The sequence below is a fragment of the Salvelinus namaycush genome, unplaced genomic scaffold (genome assembly GCF_016432855.1).
Source record: "Salvelinus namaycush isolate Seneca unplaced genomic scaffold, SaNama_1.0 Scaffold485, whole genome shotgun sequence".
NCBI lineage: Eukaryota > Metazoa > Chordata > Actinopteri > Salmoniformes > Salmonidae > Salvelinus > Salvelinus namaycush.
The window spans coordinates 112,358-131,454 of NW_024061181.1; the positions used below are offsets into that span (position 1 = coordinate 112,358).

General features: G+C 41.9%; 1 protein-coding gene and 1 long non-coding RNA gene across 3 annotated transcripts; both read right to left on the bottom strand.

The window, feature by feature from the left end:
* Positions 1-3,678: 3,678 nt before the first annotated feature.
* LOC120041607 lies at positions 3,679-4,286 on the bottom strand. Its single transcript, XR_005475903.1, has 2 exons — positions 4,234-4,286; positions 3,679-4,140 (listed from the first exon to the last, which is right to left on the bottom strand). It is a non-coding gene; the product is annotated as an uncharacterized LOC120041607 (long non-coding RNA).
* A 2,626-nt stretch (positions 4,287-6,912) lies between these two features.
* Positions 6,913-18,715, bottom strand: LOC120041603 (zinc finger protein 585B-like). 2 transcript variants are annotated; one of them, XM_038986469.1, is made up of 7 exons: positions 18,641-18,715; positions 17,034-17,236; positions 15,853-16,622; positions 14,146-14,241; positions 13,458-13,568; positions 12,240-12,372; positions 6,913-12,111 (listed from the first exon to the last, which is right to left on the bottom strand). In XM_038986469.1, the coding sequence occupies exons 3-7, from the start codon at positions 15,886-15,888 to the stop codon at positions 8,996-8,998; spliced, it is 3,492 nt and encodes a 1,163-aa protein (XP_038842397.1). In that variant the 5' UTR covers positions 15,889-16,622; positions 17,034-17,236; positions 18,641-18,715; the 3' UTR covers positions 6,913-8,995. The 2 variants fall into 2 exon arrangements, with proteins under 2 accessions (XP_038842397.1, XP_038842398.1); XM_038986470.1 differs by lacking the exons at positions 6,913-12,111; positions 12,240-12,372; positions 13,458-13,568; positions 14,146-14,241 and having other exon boundaries at positions 15,907-16,622.
* Between the last annotated feature and the right edge of the window lie 382 nt (positions 18,716-19,097).

The window sequence follows — 19,097 nt, forward strand, 5'->3', positions numbered from 1 at the left end:
CTTGCAACGCCAGGGTTGTGGGTTCGATTCCCACAGAAGACCAGTAGCCTATGGATATGTATGCACTCACTACTGTAAGTCTCTCTGGATAGGAGCGTCTGCTAAATGACTCACTACCCTAAGTCTCTCTGGATAAGAGTGTCTGCTAAATGACTCACTACCCCAAGTCTCTCTGGATAAGAGAATCTGCTAAATGACTCACTACTCTAAGTCTCTCTGGATGAGTGTCTGCTAAATGACTCACTACCCTAAGTCTCTGGATAAGAGTGTCTGCTAAATGACTCACTACTGTAAGTCTCTCTGGATGAGACCATCTGCTAAATGACTAACATGTAAATACAGTGTATTGCATTGGAACCAAGTGGGTGGAGTAGAAAGTGCTGCTGGGTATTTAGACCACAGTCCCACAAGAAATGGCACCATATACAGATTCTACAGACCCTATACAGTAATCTATACAGTAATCTATACAGACCCTATACAGTAATTTATACAATAACCTATACAGACCCCATACAGTAATCCCAACCCAGCTTTACTTCCACACACAGAATAGTTTTTTTCTCTCTCTCTAAACCAATTTCTAATTTTATAGGCCTACAATGTATTCCAGTGGGTTGGGTAGAAAGTGCTGCTGGGTATTTAGACCACAGTCCCATAAGAAATAACACACTATAGATTCTACAGACCCTATACAGTAATCACATCATAGATTCTACAGACCCTATACAGTAATCACATTATATAGATTCTACAGACCCTATACAGTAATCACATTATATAGATTCTACAGACCCTATACAGTAATCACATCATATAGATTCTACAGACCCTATACAGTAATCACATTATATAGATTCTACAGACCCTATACAGTAATCACATCATATAGATTCTACAGACCCTATACAGTAATCACATCATATAGATTCTACAGACCCTATACAGTAATCACATTATATAGATTCTACAGACCCTATACAGTAATCACATCATATAGATTCTACAGACCCTATACAGTAATCACATTATATAGATTCTACAGACCCTATACAGTAATCACATTATATAGATTCTACAGACCCTATACAGTAATCACATCATATAGATTCTACAGACCCTATACAGTAATCACATTATATAGATTCTACAGACCCTATACAGTAATCACATCATATAGATTCTACAGACCCTATACAGTAATCACATTATATAGATTCTAGAGACCCTATACAGTAATCACATTATATAGATTCTACAGACCCTATACAGTAATCACATTATATAGATTCTAGAGACCCTATACAGTAATCACATTATATAGATTCTACAGACCCTATACAGTAATCACATCATATAGATTCTACAGACCCTATACAGTAATCACATTATATAGATTCTACAGACCCTATACAGTAATCACATCATATAGATTCTACAGACCCTATACAGTAATCACATTATATAGATTCTACAGACCCTATACAGTAATCACATCATATAGATTCTACAGACCCTATACAGTAATCACATTATATAGATTCTAGAGACCCTATACAGTAATCACATTATATAGATTCTACAGACCCTATACAGTAATCACATTATATAGATTCTACAGACCCTATACAGTAATCACATTATATAGATTCTACAGACCCTATACAGTAATCACATCATAGATTCTACAGACCCTATACAGTAATCACATTATATAGATTCTACAGACCCTATACAGTAATCACATTATATAGATTCTACAGACCCTATACAGTAATCACATTATATAGATTCTACAGACCCTATACAGTAATCACATCATATAGATTCTACAGACCCTATACAGTAATCACATTATATAGATTCTACAGACCCTATACAGTAATCACATCATAGATTCTACAGACCCTATACAGTAATCACATTATATAGATTCTACAGACCCTATACAGTAATCACATTATATAGATTCTACAGACCCTATACAGTAATCACATTATATAGATTCTACAGACCCTATACAGTAATCACATCATATAGATTCTACAGACCCTATACAGTAATCACATCATATAGATTCTACAGACCCTATACAGTAATCACATTATATAGATTCTACAGACCCTATACAGTAATCACATTATATAGATTCTACAGACCCTATACAGTAATCACATTATATAGATTCTACAGACCCTATACAGTAATCACATTATATAGATTCTACAGACCCTATACAGTAATCACATTATATAGATTCTACAGACCCTATACAGTAATCACATTATATAGATTCTAGAGACCCTATACAGTAATCACATTATATAGATTCTACAGACCCTATACAGTAATCACATTATATAGATTCTACAGACCCTATACAGTAATCACATTATATAGATTCTAGAGACCCTATACAGTAATCACATTATATAGATTCTAGAGACCCTATACAGTAATCACATTATATAGATTCTACAGACCCTATACAGTAATCACATCATATAGATTCTACAGACCCTATACAGTAATCACATCATATAGATTCTAGAGACCCTATACAGTAATCACATTATATAGATTCTACAGACCCTATACAGTAATCACATTATATAGATTCTACAGACCCTATACAGTAATCACATTATATAGATTCTACAGACCCTATACAGTAATCACATTATATAGATTCTAGAGACCCTATACAGTAATCACATTATATAGATTCTACAGACCCTATACAGTAATCACATCATATAGATTCTACAGACCCTATACAGTAATCACATTATATAGATTCTACAGACCCTATACAGTAATCACATCATAGATTCTACAGACCCTATACAGTAATCACATTATATAGATTCTACAGACCCTATACAGTAATCACATTATATAGATTCTACAGACCCTATACAGTAATCACATTATATAGATTCTACAGACCCTATACAGTAATCACATCATATAGATTCTACAGACCCTATACAGTAATCACATCATATAGATTCTACAGACCCTATACAGTAATCACATTATATAGATTCTACAGACCCTATACAGTAATCACATTATATAGATTCTACAGACCCTATACAGTAATCACATTATATAGATTCTACAGACCCTATACAGTAATCACATTATATAGATTCTACAGACCCTATACAGTAATCACATTATATAGATTCTACAGACCCTATACAGTAATCACATTATATAGATTCTAGAGACCCTATACAGTAATCACATTATATAGATTCTACAGACCCTATACAGTAATCACATCATATAGATTCTACAGACCCTATACAGTAATCACATCATATAGATTCTACAGACCCTATACAGTAATCACATTATATAGATTCTACAGACCCTATACAGTAATCACATTATATAGATTCTACAGACCCTATACAGTAATCACATTATATAGATTCTAGAGTATTCCCAACCCCACTTTTTCTCAGCACATAGAATAGTTTTTTCTCTACAGCCCAAAGATGTGAATATACCAAACTGAACATTGTGTTTTTCGATAGTGGTCTTAAATGGTTTTTGAAGCATGTTAGTAATTGTTTCCATAAAGTACTCCTTGCATTTGTTTATAAATCACAATAAAAATGGACATTGATTCAAATGTAATATTTTTGAATGAATTCTACACATTGCAGTGTTTCGAAATGCGGCTTTTATTTTGAATACTCGTCAGAATAGCGTTTTTTGAGAGCTAAAGAAGACCATTAATGATAGCCTTTAATTAGGCCCTTAAAATATACTATTTGGTTTGTTGTTGAACACAGCATCATTTGTCCTTGTCTTTAACTTGTCTCGAAGTGTCCCTTATCCCGTCTTTCACATCCTTTACTATAGAATCCCGGAGTCTTCCGGCTTTTCTCCCCATCTCCCCGGCGTTTTTAGGCAGTCCCGACGCCTCATGTCGTATCTGGCGAACTGTTTTGAACTTCAGCAGTTTGGTTGTCACATCTTTTCTGGCAATTTTTGCCTTCATCAAGGCATAAGCGGTGAGCTGTGCGGCCCGTCGTATAGGTCGCAACTCGGCCAGTTTTTCCACCACTTGCGCTTTGTTGAGCAGAGCGGATAGAAGACGACTCAACACCATGTTAGAACGATCTGTTTTGGGAACAATACAATAACCTGACTTTATAATGTATGCAGTCGGTAGGTATAGAGGAAAATGAATGTATACCTGTAAATACAAGCTACCTTAGCTGTCCCGTTCCGGACTCTGCATTGCTTCTTCTTCGATAGCCCATCTATGTGGAATGTGAAAGGTTTTTTAGGTCCGTGTCGCCATCTTGTGTCACGGAGGTCGTGAAACATTTCTGAAATAAACTCCAATGGATCGTTCCACTAATTCGTTGTCATAAAGAGCAAATGTTCAACTTAATAAAACCTATTTTCCCATCTCAAGAGGTTAAATAATTTTAAAATTTAAAAAATTAAGTGCCAAATAAAGTAACAGGGTTGATGTCATCTTAAATCAGCCATAAATCCCGCCGTGACGGGAAATGGAGGGGCAATTGTATGCAAGCCCCCCCCCCCCCAAAAAAAACCCAAATGTAATTGTTAAAGCATGTCTAGCCTGTCTATCTATGGGTAACAGAGTTGAAGTGTTATTCTTGACCCGTTCAGTTTTCCACCACAAAATGCCCATAAAGAGTAGAACCAGCTCACCTGTTTTTACACTATGATTTGACTATTACATAGATGTTCAATGTTTTTCTTTTTGATATATTTTTTAAAGGAATAGTTTAACCATATTAAGACAAGAGTTCAGTTGACCTTAACACAAGGGACAGATTTTATTTTTAACATTTAAAATGAATCACTAATCAAATGAAATAAATACTAATAATCAGAAAATAACTGTCAAAGAAACAAAATAACTAGGTTTTTACAATGAAGGTGAAAACTTGGGAGCCGTGTGGGTTAAAGGTTAGAGGTCGATACAATCAGTCCTCCTTAACAAATGTTTTTTTTACCCCCCAATTGTCTTGTAGTTGGTCACTGTCCAGTAACTTTGACATACTCACTGTGTCTGCTGATATACAGTGAGGCTCAAAAAGTATTTGGACAGTGACACATTTTAGTTTAGTTTTTTTTGGCTCTGTACTCCAGTACTTTGGATTTGAAATTATAGTGCGTGATGATATAGTGAACACAAAAAATTTATTTTTTCGATTAAGTTTTCATGTACTGAATAAAAATGTAATGTTCAGCGTGTTTCCATCGTATTATCAACTCTACCGATAGTTTAGTCACAAACTGTTGCGCTAAATAGCAAATGTAACTACTCTGGTCTTGGTACGTGCGCTCCAGCCAACAACTCACAGATACAGTGCGGGTAGGCTGTGCGGGTAGACTAGTCTACATGTTCAAGACCTGACCAGAGAGGTTCAAGACCTGACCAGAGAGGTTCAAGACCTGACCAGAGAGGTTCAGGACCTGACCAGAGAGGTTCAGGACCTGACCAGAGAGGTTCACGACCTGACCAGAGAGGTTCAGGACCTGACCAGAGAGGTTCGAGACCTGACCAGAGAGGTTCGAGACCTGACCAGATAGGTTCAGGACCTGACCAGAGAGGTTCAAGACTTGACCAGAGAGGTTCAAGACTTGACCAGAGAGGTTCAAGACTTGACCAGAGAGGTTCAAGACTTGACCAGAGAGGTTCAGGACCTGACCAGAGAGGTTCAGGACCTGACCAGAGAGGTTCAGGACCTGACCAGAGAGGTTCAGGACCTGACCAGAGAGGTTCAGGACCTGAAGAGCTGTTCTTGTCTATTGATGGTCTGTATTATGTCATGTTTCATAGGGATCCTAATAAAATACCAAATACCCTGCCTGGTGACATCACCGGAAGGTAAATTAGTTAATAGACCAATAAGAAAGAGAGTTCCAAACTTCGCTGCCAATAACAGCTAGTTTTCCGTTTTCACCTCCCCACTAAGCCCACTCCCAGACAGTCGTAGCAAAATTATAGATTGAGAAATTGCTCTCTGCTGAGAAGCAATGTGTTTATTTTTGACCATTTTAATTGAAAACAATCACAGTAAGGTACTTTTTGTTACCCAGACAATTATTTGATTATTAAGATAGAAATGATTGTGGCTTTCAATCATTTTTGCTTTATCGTGTTATTTCAGCCCTTGTCTCTCTACGTGACATACGTAACTGCCAGAATAAAGGAAACACCAACATAGTGTCTTATTAGGGTGTTGGGTCACCACGAGCCAGAACAATTTCAATGCACCTTGGCATAGATTCTACAAGTGTCTGGTACTCTATTGGAGGGATGTGACACCCTTATTCCATGAGAAATTCCATCATTTGTTATTTTGTTGATGGTGGTGGTGGGAAAACGCTGTCTCAAGGGCTTCAGAATCTCCTATAAGTGTTCAATTGGGTTGAGATCTGGTGACTGAGACGGCCATGACATGTGGTTTACATCGTTTTCATGCTCATCAAACCATTCAGTGACCACTCGTGCCTAGTGGATGGGAGCATTGTCATCCTATGAGAGCATAGCCATGGTAGCCAAAATAATTGCCTGCCCAGCATTTATATACAGTACATGGCCCTAAGCATGATGGGATGTTAATTGCTTAATTAACTCAGGAACCACACCTGTGTGGAAGCACCTGCTTTCAATATAATTTGTATCCCTCATTTACTCGCGTGTTTCCATTATTTTGGCAGTTACCTGTAACAACCAATACCTTAAGAAGGATACCCACAGAATAATCATTTCTGTGCAATGGATGTAAATTCAGAAACTCTTGTCGACAACTTTTCACTAAGACAGATCGGGGAGAGGCCATTACAGGCCATTGTAGAACCAATTGTAACATACAAAATGGAAGGATGACAAAATTGAGGATAATGCATGGGTTGCTGTTATGTTTATTATATTACAATTATTGTAGACATATAGTTGCAGTTTTGTAAAGGATATATACAATTAGCTGTTTTACAAAGCTAAGAAGTTTGTCATTAAAAAAAATAAACCTTTTTCAACAGATTAGATTATTTCATTCAATATGGAGAATTCAAAATTAACTCATTCAATATTAACTCATTCAATATGGAGAATTCAAAATGAACTAAAAGTAACAGGGTTTTTTTGTGTGGAAATAGTAGAAGTGGAACATCTGCCCACTGAGAGGTCTGTTACAACTGGGCAGTGCATCATCATCCTCCTAAACAATGAACCCAATGGAACATCTGCCCACTGAGAGATCTGTTACAACAGGGCAGTGCATCATCATCCTCCTAAACAATGAACCCAGTGGAACATCTGCCCACTGAGAGGTCTGTTACAACAGGGCAGTGCCTCATCATCCTAAACAATGAACCCAGTGGAACATCTGCCCACAGAGATCTGTTACAACAGGGCAGTGCATCATACTCCTAAACAATGAACCCAGTGGAACATCTGCCCACTGAGAGGTCTGTTACAACAGGGCAGTGCATCATCATCCTCCTAAACAATGAACCCAATAGAACATCTGCCCACTGAGAGGTCTGTTACAACAGGGCAGGGCATCATCCTCCTAAACAATGAACCCAATGGAACATCTGCCCACTGAGAGATCTGTTACAACAGGGCAGTGCATCATCCTAAACAATGAACCCAGTGGAACATCTGCCCACTGAGAGGTCTGTTACAACAGGGCAGGGCATCATCCTAAACAATGAACCCAATGGAACATCTGCCCACTGAGAGGTCTGTTACAACTGGGCAGTGCCTCATCCTCCTCCTAAACAATGAACCCAATGGAACATCTGCCCACTGAGAGGTCTGTTCCAACAGGGCAGTGCCTCATCATCCTCCTAAACAATGAACCCAATAGAACATCTGCCCACTGAGAGATCTGTTACAACAGGGCAGTGCATCATACTCCTAAACAATGAACCCAATGGAACATCTGCCCACTGAGAGGTCTGTTACAACAGGGCAGGGCATCATCCTCCTAAACAATGAACCCAATGGAACATCTGCCCACTGAGAGGTCTGTTACAACAGGGCAGTGCATCATACTCCTAAACAATGAACCCAGTGGAACATCTGTCCACTGAGAGGTCTGTTACAACTGGGCAATGCATCATACTCCTAAACAATGAACCCAACGGAACATCTGCCCACTGAGAGGTCTGTTCCAACAGCATTTTATCAGCATTTCAGTCTTCAGTGATTCCTCGAATCAGATACCCGACAATATTGATCTCCTCTCAGAAAGTTATGGATCGTTGCAATAAGACAGCCATGGACAATTGTGCAAGACAAAGAAATTAAACCATTCCTGTCGTACTTAATAGGTCTTATTTATGCGACGGGCGGAATAAGATGTATTGCATTTGGAAACATCCCTATTGACATTCGTCTAATAGGCTAATTGATAACCTCGTCAAAATCGTAAGTTGAAGTCTCCATTCCAAACCTTCTTGGAATGCACCTGCGGCACTTCCCGCGGGCTTTATGCTGCCTTCACGGCAAAACGGGAAACTGGGAGCAACGAGTTGAGTACATTCACATGCTTTGAACCAATTTAGAAAACGCTGATTGGCTGATGGCAAAGCTGTGTCAACCATAAACAGCAACCTGCTCACTAACAACTTGTTTTCAAAAAACATGAATAGATTTTTTATTTTATTTTTATAAATAATGTTTTGTTGTTGCATTTAACTGCTAAAAATGCTGTTATCAAAGGTCATGTCCTTTGTATGTGACATCAGAGTTCAGCATGTGGCAGAAGTCGGAAGCTCAGAGATGACAGACGAGTTTCCCGACAAGTAATTACCAGTTGGAGAGGCGTTCAAGTGGATTTTTCAGTCGGATTGCTGCTATTCACAAATGTACCAGATGTTATGAACGCAGGGTGAGACGGAAGTACATTACGTCTGAATACTGCCAGACACAATAAGAACATAAGAACTCTTTTATCTTAACTCTTGAGCGCCAAGGCAACTAGGAACACAAAGGTTGATGTTGCCTCAAATCGCCTTTCTGTCTAAAGCCCTTCCCACAAACCGGACATTTAAAAGGCCTCTCCCCCGTGTGACACATCATGTGCAGTTTCAGATGCTTATTGGTGGTAAAACGTACTCGACAAAGAGTGCAGGCAAACGGCCGCTCTCCCGTATGAATCAGTCGATGTTGCGTCAGGGTTCCCTTCCGCTTAAAGCTTTTCCCGCAATCTGTGCAAGAGTACGCCCGCTCGTCTGTGTGCACGCGCTCGTGGGATTCCAACGCACTCTGAGATGGGAAATCCTTGCCACACGTATCACACAGATAAGGCCTGTAACTATGACAACGAATATGAAACTTTAATTGATTATGTCCGGCAAACATTTTGCCACAAAAGCTACAGGAGAAGCCATCTCCTGTGTGACATACCATGTGGGATTTCAGTTTCTTTTCGCTTGTGAACTGTTGCAGACATTCGGGGCAAGTGAAGACCGACGTGTCTTTTGTGGGAACGATTACGGTGGTAAGATTACGGCGCAGTGGCCCACAACCTGATTTGTTGGCTAGGTGAAACTTTAAATCCCTGTTGCGACCAAAGCACCTTGAACATATGGGACACTTAATGGCCCCCTCACCGTGACGTCTCAGATGCAAAATCAGGGATTGTTTCCTACGAAAACTCTTAGAGCACACGTGACATGTTCTAGAATCTAAATTCACACCGGGGGGCAGAGTGGGGGAAGCATGGCAGGTTGTTGGGTTGTGGGATTCAGTACTGTGGGGAGTCTCTATCCCGTTCCCCCTTGAAGGCTGAGATGTGCTTTCACCTGCTGGGTCAACCTCCCTTAGTGTTTGGCTTGGATTGACTTCCTCATTAAAGTCTTGCTGTGTCTGAATGTTCCTCTCATCACACTGGTTGGCTCTTCGGGGTCCAGACCGACTTACTGCGAGAGCAGTTCGCTGATCGAAAAAGCACCTTACCAATAAGTTTGATTGATTGACTGATTGGTTTATCTGGTGTTGCTGAGAGTCATTTGAGAAGTCAACGTCTGTGCTGCTGGACTGTGGGATCTCCATCTCCTTTTCCCCTGTATGTAGTGGCCAGGCTGTCTGGTGTCTTTTAAGGTTCACTTCCTGACTTGTCATTTCCTGCTGCTGCCTATATTGAGAAGTCCTTGTCCTGCACCCGGGACACTTTCTGGAATCTGGAATGTTTTGACCGGAACACTCGTCCGAGTGTTTCTCCCGATCAGATGTGCTTTGGAAACTCTCCCCACATTTGAAGCACAGGTAAGGAAGTACACCATGTTGAAATCTCAGATGTCTTCTCAGGTCTTCTCCATTATCAAAAGCTTCTTTACATAAAAGGCATTTTCTGTAATGATTAGCTAGCTGAAAGGGCAGAGCATTGGAGGTGGTTGGGTTTTGGGGTGTTGTGTTTGAGGGCTGAGGTATCTCTGTCGCATTTTCTACTGCTGCTAAAAGAGCGCTGGCCTCTGGAAGAGCCTTCCTCGGAAGTTGCTGTGGGTTCACGTCCTCACGCTCGTTTGGCTCAGAGAGATCAAAGGTGTCCCCGCACAGAGAGCAAGAGAGACGTTTCTTTGTCTTCAAACACACTTTTTTATGTTTCTTCAAAGTGGAGTTCTCAAAAACATCCCCACAGTTGAGGCACAGGAGCTTCCCATGTGTGTATCTCATGTGCTTCCCCATGTGTGATGCCTTACTGAAGGTCTTATCACACAGGGAGCATTTGGTGACTTTGGAAGACTGTCTTGGTTTACCATGTTGGATTTTCATGTGCCTTCTCTGGGGTAAAGTGTCGTGGGGCTGGGATATCTCTGTGCAATCCTCCGTAGATGTCGCAGACGTGTTATCCTCTTCTGGTTGAATTGCCACCTCACACACATTCTGACGATGTTTCTGTAAGTCCTCATGGTGTTCAACGTCTCGTCTACACAGGGTGTACTGGTAAGGCCTCTGCTCAGTGTGAGATGTTATGTGTGCTGTCAAATCCTTTGCTTCCCTGAAAGTTTTCCCACACAAGGAGCATATTTTGACACGCATGCTTCTTTTAGGCTGCCCCTTAGTATGGCATGGGCCAGGGACCAGAGGATATTGAGGCTGGCTATCTGAGGGCTCTACGTCGACATTCCTCTTAGTATGGCATGGGCCAGGGACCAGAGGATATTGAGGCTGGCTATCTGAGGGCTCTACGTCGACACTCCTCTTAGTATGGCATGGGCCAGGGACCAGAGGATATTGAGGCTGGCTATCTGAGGGCTCTACGTCGACACTCCTCTTAGTATGGCATGGGCCAGGGACCAGAGGATATTGAGGTTGGCTATCTGAGGGCTCTACGTCGACACTCCTCTTAGTATGGCATGGGCCAGGGACCAGAGGATATTGAGGCTGGCTATCTGAGGGCTCTACGTCGACACTCCTCTTAGTATGGCATGGGCCAGGGACCAGAGGATATTGAGGCTGGCTATCTGAGGGCTCTACGTCGACACTCCTCTTAGTATGGCATAGGCCAGGGACCAGAGGATATTGAGGCTGGCTATCTGAGGGCTCTACGTCGACATTCCTCTCGCTCTTTTGTGATATGACCCGTCCTTCTCTCTGTCCTTGGGTTTCCACATTGTCAATCTGAAGCCTCTCTCTGCTCGGCGTTGGAAAGACCTCTGACACAGGTGACAGCATATCAGTAATGTCAAGTCTGTGCAGCAGCACCGTGGGCTTAAGGAGCCGACAGGACGTAGACACATTAGAAATGTCCTGCATTTCCTTTTCGAAGCGGTGAGCTCCTGGTTGGATTTTCGGCCCACTGTCAGCACGAAGGTGAAGAAAAACTTGATCCATTTCACTCTCTTTGTCAAGAGTTTCCTTGTTTACACACTCTACCTCTTCATTCAAAGGCAGAATGTCGACATTTGCAGTGCGGTCTAAATTCATCCCTTGTTGACTCTCCCTGTAATCCAGCGAAGGTGTTTCTGACTCAAAGTAATATGATGCAGGGCTTTGAATGGTCATAAATGTCTGTAAGGGTTCTGATTGGATCTCTGGGTCAGCTTGGTCAGTGAATGACTCTCGGGGAGATGGAGACAGGATGTGGTTGTCTCCAGATGACAGAGCCGAGGACAAGAGAAGAAGAAAAGGCAATATCAAAACATGAATGTCAAAAACCGTACAAAAAAAAAAACATTAAAATTATCACTCCTTCATTTTTCAAAAAGTCTTCTCCTACCATTGGCCTCAACATGTGGGACTGGAGAAAGGTTGGTGTGGTACTGGAGAAGGGTCCTCAAAGGTTGAGGGTGACGCACAGACTGCCCACACTCCTCCAGGACAGAGGGGTCAGGGAGAAACCAAGATGCAGTCTGAGGAAAAGAGAATGGCTGGACAATGACAACAGATCCAGTTCTATAATATCATAACCTCGCTAAAAGCAACTTCATAAACAATGTTTGGTTTGTTTCTAGCTTGTTAGCTAGCTGCCTAGCCAGTTAAAAATAATGACCAGAGCATAGCTGACAACGTCTTAACTTTAGCTAATTTGTATTCATCATTACAGGAAGATAAATTACAACAAGATCTAAATAATGTGACGAAATAAAAGCAGGGCATTCTACTTAAGATTTTTTAGAACGTGTGCGCTCTCGTTTCTGGTAACCATGACAACGGACGCTGAAACAGGGTCAAAGTTCAGCTTTCTGTCTGCAACATGAACATGGAAACCGACAGTCGCAGCTCCGGTCTACAGACGTTCCACCGGAGTATAAAATGAAATGTCGTTTTGACCAACGATACTTGTCGAGTTGTAATTGTCTACAAACACGTCGTTAGGCCAAGTATAAAACAGCCTTAAGATGTTGTATGCTCTAGGTTTTTGTCTAAGTTGTTGGGAAAGTGTTCAAAGTCGCTGATTTGCATCAAAAGTGACAATGTTTACAGTGAATAGAATGTTAGAAGTCGTGGGAGTATTCAACAACGGAAGCTTTAGAATGTTGAAGAAATTCCATTAAAGTGGATAAAGTTTTTTTTTTTTGGAGGAAAAAACATTAAATAGTTTTAACAGTATAAATGGTTTCAAAAATGTGTATTTAAGCACACTATTCCAGACCAGTCTGCACGTTTTAAAGTTTTGAATGGCATTTCTAGCTTAAACGTTCCAAAGAATAACTACAAGGCTAAATGAAGTTGTACATTATTTAAAGTGTGGCTGCTGCAGTATACCACATTAATACATCTGAAAAGAAACAGTGTTTTTCCAAGACGCTGACAAAATGCATGAATGGTATAAAACGCACAATGGTATAGAATAAAATATACCTTTTATGCATCTATTCATCCAATTAATTAATATTTTTGCATTTGTGTAAAGTCCCCGTTTGGTATAACCCTGATGTATGAAGGCTATCCTCAGTCCGATGCTGATGAAGGTAGTAAGATGTTATGGTGGTACCTGTTGAAGGGTCGGTGTTGGAAGCAGATTCTCCAGTCTGGAGAGGAACTCCCACACCAGAGTCTGCAGTGCGGAGTGATACTTTGGGCCGAATTCCTCTGGAAAAACGTTCTGAGAAACAACCAAAGAAGTAGAGAATAGGACAGTGACTGACAGGAAGTAGAGAATAGCACAGTGACTGACAGGAAGTAGAGAATAGCACAGTGACTGACAGGAAGTAGAGAATAGCACAGTGACTGACAGGAAGCAGAGAATAGCACAGTGACTGACAGGAAGCAGAGAATAGCACAGTGACTGACAGGAAGTAGAGAATAGCACAGTGACTGACAGGAAGTAGAGAATAGGACAGTGACTGACAGGAAGTAGAGAATAGGACAGTGACTGACAGGAAGTAGAGAATAGGACAGTGACTGACAGGAAGTAGAGAATAGCACAGTGACTGACAGGAAGCAGAGAATAGCACAGTGACTGACAGGAAGTAGAGAATAGCACAGTGACTGACAGGAAGTAGAGAATAGCACAGTGACTGACAGGAAGTAGAGAATAGGACAGTGACTGACAGGAAGTAGGGAATAGGACAGTGCTTTTTGAATCTAAGCATTTAACACTACCTTGTCAAAGCATTCAACCCCTTGGAGTTATTATCCTCCTCATCATCATCAACAGAATCAGCTACTTAGTCACTGACCTGAAAGAAGCGTTCTCTCTCAACTGGGTCTTCCAGCAGCGTTTTAATCAGCTTCAGGAAGTTGGATTCTGATGCCTCCACCTCAGGATCACAAATCTACAGGAAGTACGGATAGCACAGTGAATAACAGGATGTATGGATAGCAGAGTGAATAACAGGAAGTATGGATAGCACAGTGAATAACAGGAAGTATGGATAGCAGAGTGAATAACAGGAAGTATGGATAGCACAGTGAATAACAGGAAGTACGGATAGCAGAGTGAATAACAGGAAGTATGGATAGCAGAGTGAATAACAGGAAGTATGGATAGCACAGTGAATAACAGGAAGTATGGATAGCAGAGTGAATAACAGGAAGTATGGATAGCACAGTGAATAACAGGAAGTATGGATAGCAGAGTGAATAACAGGAAGTACAGATAGCACAGTGAATAAATGAAAAGAGCCAGCATCTATAACACCTTGCCTGGTTAACCAGAGCACGTGGCACAGTATGGATAGCACAGTGAATAAATGAAAAGAGCCAGCATCTATAACACCTTGCCTGGTTAACCAGAGCATGTGGCACAGTATGGATAGCAGAGTGAATAAATGAAAAGAGCCAGCATCTATAACACCTTGCCTGGTTAACCAGAGCATGTGGCACAGTATGGATAGCAGAGTGAATAAATGAAAAGAGCCAGCATCTATAACACCTTGCCTGGTTAACCAGAGCACGTGGCACAGTATGGATAGCAGAGTGAATAAATCAAAAGAGCCAGCATCTTTAACACCTTGCCTGGTTAACCAGAGCACGTGGCACAGTATGGATAGCAGAGTGAATAAATGAAAAGAGCCAGCATCTTTAACACCTTGCCTGGTTAACCAGAGCACGTGGCACAGTATGGATAGCAGAGTGAATAACAGGAAGTATGGATAGCACAGTGAATAAATCAAAAGAGCCAGCATCTATAACACCTTGCCTGGTTAACCAGAGCACGTGGCACAATCGCAAGCTGTGTGAATGCCGTTGACGTACCTTTCTTATCTTGTCGTGAGCGTTTGTCCAACTTTTGTGGGAAAATGCATTGAAAGTGTAGGGAGCGTTACCTTACTACCCGTGAACCTTACTAACGGGGATCAGCGTTTTCCCACCTATTTCCCCGTTACATAACTAGTTATCGCAAACCCTTTTTCCCCGGGGGGGGGGGGGGGGGGGGGGGGGGGGGTGTGAGACAGCTGTAATGGTTTGAAAACCATAGAGTTAAAAATGAAGGCTCTGGATGGATATAACCTATTTTAGCATGGATAATGACATTAAGGGCTTCCACCATTTTTAAGTAGTCAACTGGGTGGGGATTCCTATGGATTGGGAACGATCAGCCAATGATCAGAGCGAAGTCTTCTTTTTCATATAGAGTGCTATTGTTTTTAAATGTCTTTCTGTTATATGACCGTCATCTTGTGGCCACAATAAATGAATGACACTCTAGATTTGGTTCAGGACTCCAGCACTGCAGGGGGTGGTACATCACCAATATTAGCTTTACACTAAGAAGAAAATGGACTTCTTTAAAATGGAGACAGCCCTCAATGGCGCTGGCCATGCTGTCCCAGAAGCCATTATGACACAGATACAAAAGTGAGCCGTGTTTCTGTCGCTATGGTTTGGTATCAACCACTACAAATAATACCAGCAGAGTTACAATGTCACTGAGTGGCACTCACCTGGTTGTCCCTATGAGTGATGCTGCAGGTCTTCATTCTATTCAGGTGTGACTGGATGGTGTCAGAGTCAGCTAGGTGTTCTGAGTGACACTCACCTGGTTGTACCTATGAGTGATGCTGCAGGTCTTCATTCTATTCAGGTGTGACTGGATGGTGTCAGAGTCAGCTAGGTGTTCTGAGTGACACTCACCTGGTTGTCCCTATGAGTGATGCTGCAGGTCTTCATTCTATTCAGGTGTGACTGGATGGTGTCAGAGTCAGCTAGGTGTTCTGAGTGACACTCACCTGGTTGTCCCTATGAGTGATGCTGCAGGTCTTCATTCTATTCAGGTGTGACTGGATGGTGTCAGAGTCAGCTAGGTGTTCTGAGTGACACTCACCTGGTTGTCCCTATGAGTGATGCTGCAGGTCTTCATTCTATTCAGGTGTGACTGGATGGTGTCAGAGTCAGCTAGGTGTTCTGAGTGACACTCACCTGGTTGTCCCTATGAGTGATGCTGCAGGTCTTCATTCTATTCAGGTGTGACTGGATGGTGTCAGAGTCAGCTAGGTGTTCTGAGTGACACTCACCTGGTTGTCCCTATGAGTGATGCTGCAGGTCTTCATTCTATTCAGGTGTGACTGGATGGTGTCAGAGTCAGCTAGGTGTTCTGAGTGACACTCACCTGGTTGTCCCTATGAGTGATGCTGCAGGTCTTCATTCTATTCAGGTGTGACTGGATGGTGTCAGAGTCAGCTAGGTGTTCTGAGTGCAACAACTTCAGAACCAGCTGATGGGAGTAAAAGTTAGATTTTTTTTTTTTAAGAATTCCATCAAATTATACTGGTGTATTGACTGCAGCTGAGACTTGTTCCCATGGAGACATTTTAAGCACGGCGGTAGATGCATCATGTTTCATAAAATATGAAAACTGTGCCATTGGGAGAATACTTTTTCATGGGACTATATCAATTTCTATAGCAATGCAATGTGGTATAGCCTAGTTCTCAAGCTAATTACTTCATATAGATTTACCCAGATTATAACCAGACAACTACATGCATCTAATGAAGTGACCTCACCCCCCGTGTTGAAACAAGGGGTTCTCCTGAGTCTCTCCTTTACCCTCTCCACCCATCAGCCCCATCTCTCACCTGTGCTCTCAGGCCCATGATCTCCACCCATCAGCCCCATCTCTCACCTGTGCTCTCAGGCCCATGATGAGTTGGACTTTCTCTCTGTAAGTCATCAGATCCGGGACTATGTCCAACACAGTGATGACAAACTCCTCCACCGAGCCGTAGTCCACGATGTCTCTCCGCTGAACAACCTGCCATAGAGCTGCAGACACCAGCCGCAGTGGAGGAACCAAAAGACGCAGAGACGCTGTGGGAAGAAAGGGACCTACAGGCACACATTCAGAAAAGGAGACATTGTTTGTGGGACATTCCCTGGGGAAGTCAACCTGAGCGTACAGAAATAAAGTTAGTCATTTCCAAATGATACCATGTTGCTAATTATCCCTGAGGTCTATATGTTGGAGCGCAGACTGTTATCAGTGTATGTAGGAGTCTGCATGAATGTTGGCAAGTCTCAAATTATGCATTTCAGTCAATCATATTCCATGGCTTTTGGAAAGGGCTCACAGATCTTGTTTTTCCACTCACAGCTGCCTCACAGTGTTTGTTATGAAGCTGACACTGGCTCTGACGCTCATCGGATCTGGCAGGCTTGCAAACTATTACGGACTACAAAGGGAAACCCAGGCGCGAGCTGCCCAGTGCCTACCAGATGGGCAAAATGCCTTTTACGCTCGCTTCGAGGCAAGCAACACAGAAGCATGCATGAGAGCACCAGCTGTTCCGGACGACTGTGTGATCACGCTCTTCGTAGCCGAGTAAGACCTTTAAACAGGTCAACATTCACAAGGACGCAGGGCCAGCCATTACCAGGACGTGTACTCAGAGTATGCGCGGACCAACTAGCAAGTGTCATCAGACATTTTCAACCTCTCCCTGACCGACTCTGTAATACCTACATGTTTCAAGCAGACCACCATAGTCCCTGTTCCCAAAAAAAGTGAAGGTAACCTGCCTAAATTAATACCGACCCGTAGCACTCATGTCGGTAGCCATGAAGCTAACAGACTGAATTTCAATATCCACCCTCCACAAAGGCAATCTGTTCCTGTTTTCATTGTGTATTTATGAGCCTTTCCCTTTAAATCACCATAGAAACGGCTGCTTTCAACGTAGATTGACCGCGATTATAGGCAATTATAATTTTTTGTGGTTATAGGCAATTAAGAGAAGGATCTGGAGATGGCTCCCGAGTGGCGCAGCGTTCTAAGGCACTGCATCTCAGAACTTGAGGTGTCACTACAGACCCTGGTTCAATTCCAGACTGTATCACCCCCGGCCGTAATTGGGAGTCCCATAGTTCACATACGAACATAGTTCACTGTTTTATATGTAATGTGGGTGCTTTGGTGTGTTTGGACCCCAAGAAGAGTAACTGATGCCTTGACAGGAGCTAATGGGGATCCCTAATACAAATACTGTTCTTGACATAACGTGAGGCTACCACGGCAAATGACAAGATAAATGTATTCCTGACGAATTCATAATAGGCTAGTTTATATAGCTCGCTAGCCTAGCTATCACTTGATCGCAACTTAAATAACTCACTTTAGCTAGCTAGTTAGTTAGCTATGAGACAGAGGCCAAAGAGAGAACAATCTTAGGAACATTTCTCTGCAGACGCTACCACACTGCAACGATAGCAAACTACTAGCTAGCTACTAGTTACCTTTTTCCTTGAGATGTTGCATTTCGAGCTTTGTTAGCTAGCTAACGTTACGTGTTCTTGCCAGTAGCACTAACAGGTCAAATCCGGGTCACGGAATTTTGGGGGAATTTCAAAATAAAAGTCCCCCATACAATAGTACAAAAGTGTCAAACGATTAATATACAGCCACGTCCATAATTATTGGCACCCTTGATAAAGATGATCAAAAAATACTGTATCAAATAAATAATACAAATACTGAGCTATATTGCGTGCTCAAAGAAATATTGAAAATTAAATTATTTTACACCAATACAATTTCTCAGAGAAAGAGATTGTGTTTAAGGGTCCAATGTAGCCGTTTTTATCTCAATATCAAATCATTTCTGGGTAACAATTAAGACAGGGGTGCAACTTTGGTTTTAGAAGTGGGGGGGGGCATAACCTGGCGGGGGGTCTGGGGTTCCTGCTCCAGATT